This window comes from Fulmarus glacialis, unplaced genomic scaffold (assembly GCF_000690835.1).
Source record: "Fulmarus glacialis isolate BGI_N327 unplaced genomic scaffold, ASM69083v1 scaffold37999, whole genome shotgun sequence".
Lineage (NCBI taxonomy): Eukaryota > Metazoa > Chordata > Aves > Procellariiformes > Procellariidae > Fulmarus > Fulmarus glacialis.
Genome location: NW_009233251.1, coordinates 1 through 2,148, shown reverse-complemented (window position 1 = coordinate 2,148; position 2,148 = coordinate 1). Strand labels below are relative to the sequence as shown.

General features: G+C 38.0%; 1 protein-coding gene across 1 annotated transcript in view; it reads right to left on the bottom strand.

Moving 5' to 3' along the window:
- Positions 1-2,145, bottom strand: part of TXNL4A (thioredoxin-like 4A) — a gene marked incomplete at its 5' end in the record, with an annotated part of 8,073 nt that extends 5,928 nt beyond the window's left edge. Inside the window, one exon of the mRNA XM_009585263.1 lies at positions 2,026-2,145. Coding sequence (XP_009583558.1) covers positions 2,026-2,145 — 120 coding nt within the window. The remainder of the gene's footprint in view (positions 1-2,025) is intronic.
- Positions 2,146-2,148: the final 3 nt, after the last annotated feature.

The following is a 2,148-nucleotide window of genomic DNA, read 5'->3' as shown; positions in this document are numbered from 1 at the left end:
CCCCTCCTTTCTTCTCTCTCACTTTTCACATAATCTTAACAGAAGGGCAGAGGGACAACTAATGTTTGAGCAAAAGCCACAGCTATTCACACTTCTGATTACGGTTAAATAAATGCAAAACATTTGAACAAACCTCCCTAAGCCCACATTGACTCAATACAACCTATTGGTTAAAGTGACCTGGTTTTACAAGAGGTTATCTGATTTACAGTATTCAGTCCTAGAAAAATCATGGGTTTAAAATATTTCTTAAAAAAGGGGTATTAAAGTAATTTAGCAGCCAAAGCCCTGTATTTCAGGGGATGGGTTTTTACAATTGTGAGCCTCCTTTTAAAAGAAAAAGTGTATTTTTGAAAAAGATGTTCCAGAGGAATTTTATGAAACTCCATTCTTAAATGTTTGGTTGAAACTCTGACAAAGCAAAAATCTAACATCTTACAACCATCATTTGTTTTGAAGCTCAGTGAAACCTTGCTTCTTTTTCATGTAACACCGGGGGGAAAAAAAAAGGTCAACTGTAAGTGGAGTACATTTCAGTGAAAATAATCTGCTTTGTATTTTCATATAGTGTCCTGGTTTCTTTTTCCCCCAAAAAAGATTCAAACCGCAAAAATGCTGTTTTCCTATTATAAAGTACAGATAAACATTACTGCTACCCAAAAATATGCTGCAGACTAAAATAATATCGCACCATGGTATCAAATATAAAATATGGCTACATTTTCTTCAAATGTAGCACGCAGTTACAGCATGTTAACATTCTGTATATTCTCTAGTATAAACACCTGTACAATTGGAACTTTTACTCACTCTTTAAAACAGCAGAGATCCAAACATGGCTTGTAAGCAAGAGGATGAGGAAGGATCTCCCCCTTTAATCTGCCATTTCTGCAGAGGGAGATTTTTAAATAAGAAGTTACATTGTTCTTTCTGTCCCCAGTCACCCCTAACTGCCAATACGTCTGCCAAATTGCCAAGCATCCTGCCAAAGTCAATACTAACAGTATCTGAGCATAAGACACTCCCACCATGTTAAACACAAAACTACTAAATTAAACCATGTCACAATTCCTTACCATATTCTATTATGTCTTAACATTTGGCTATAGGTATAGATCTTTCACTATAGGGATTTTAGAGAGGTCTTTTATTTAAAGATAACATTAAAAGAGAAGGGAGTACACCAAGAAGAGAATTCTGTATCAAGTTACACAGTACGCACACAACTTTACATGAAGATAACTGACTCCTTTTCCTACCCCAGTTACCATTTCTGGTTCAGATTTTTTGGCTTCATTTTACATACGGTTCAGTTAAAGAAGGGCTGTCAATTTTCTACACCTATCACTATGCAAAACCTTTACCAAATACATGAAAAGATAAATTATAGCTGACTGTATATGTTAACAGTCTAATTTTTTTTCAGTATCTATCTTTCTTAAGTGAGCGACCAGCTGGCAGCAGGCATTCAGTTTCCATCTGAAAATAGCTTCAGAGTTGGGCTCCTAAAATTTAATTCAGGCCATGCAACTCAACGGAATGCCATCTGTCTCCACGAAGAGTATTATTGATACATTAATCAACATCACCCTGTACATTTTAGGATCTTACCATTTTTAAGAGTCAGAATGAAAGTAACTTTTCAAGTTATTCAAATGGAAGTCTGAAGCTACTATACATTCTGATTGTAAAGTGACAGTGCTGCATTACCTAGAGCCACAGCAGTCCTACTACCAAGCACTTGTTTCTGCTTGAATGCTAACGTTCATTAAATGATTGATTATTAACAGGCAGAGATTTTGATTTCAGAACTTGCAACACTGTTTTCACCCCATTAAATACTACAGACATCAGGACAGTCGATGACTTTAGGAGACACTCATGAAAGCAAACCAAACCGCTTTCTCGCTGCCTCTTAAAGCGGGAATACCTCTCCAGAAACCAAGTTATAACCTGCCTCAGGCTTCGTATGAGCCACTTTCAAACACTGAGCGCAGAAAGCGACCGTCCCACGTTACAGCTTACTTTCTCAGCAATGCTGTATAAGACTTCATCCATTTTCATGCAGGTCGGGTCCCAGTCGTGCCCAAAGCGGATGACCACGACGCGGTCCTCTTCCGAGAGGATGGCCTGGTCCACCTGCCAGCC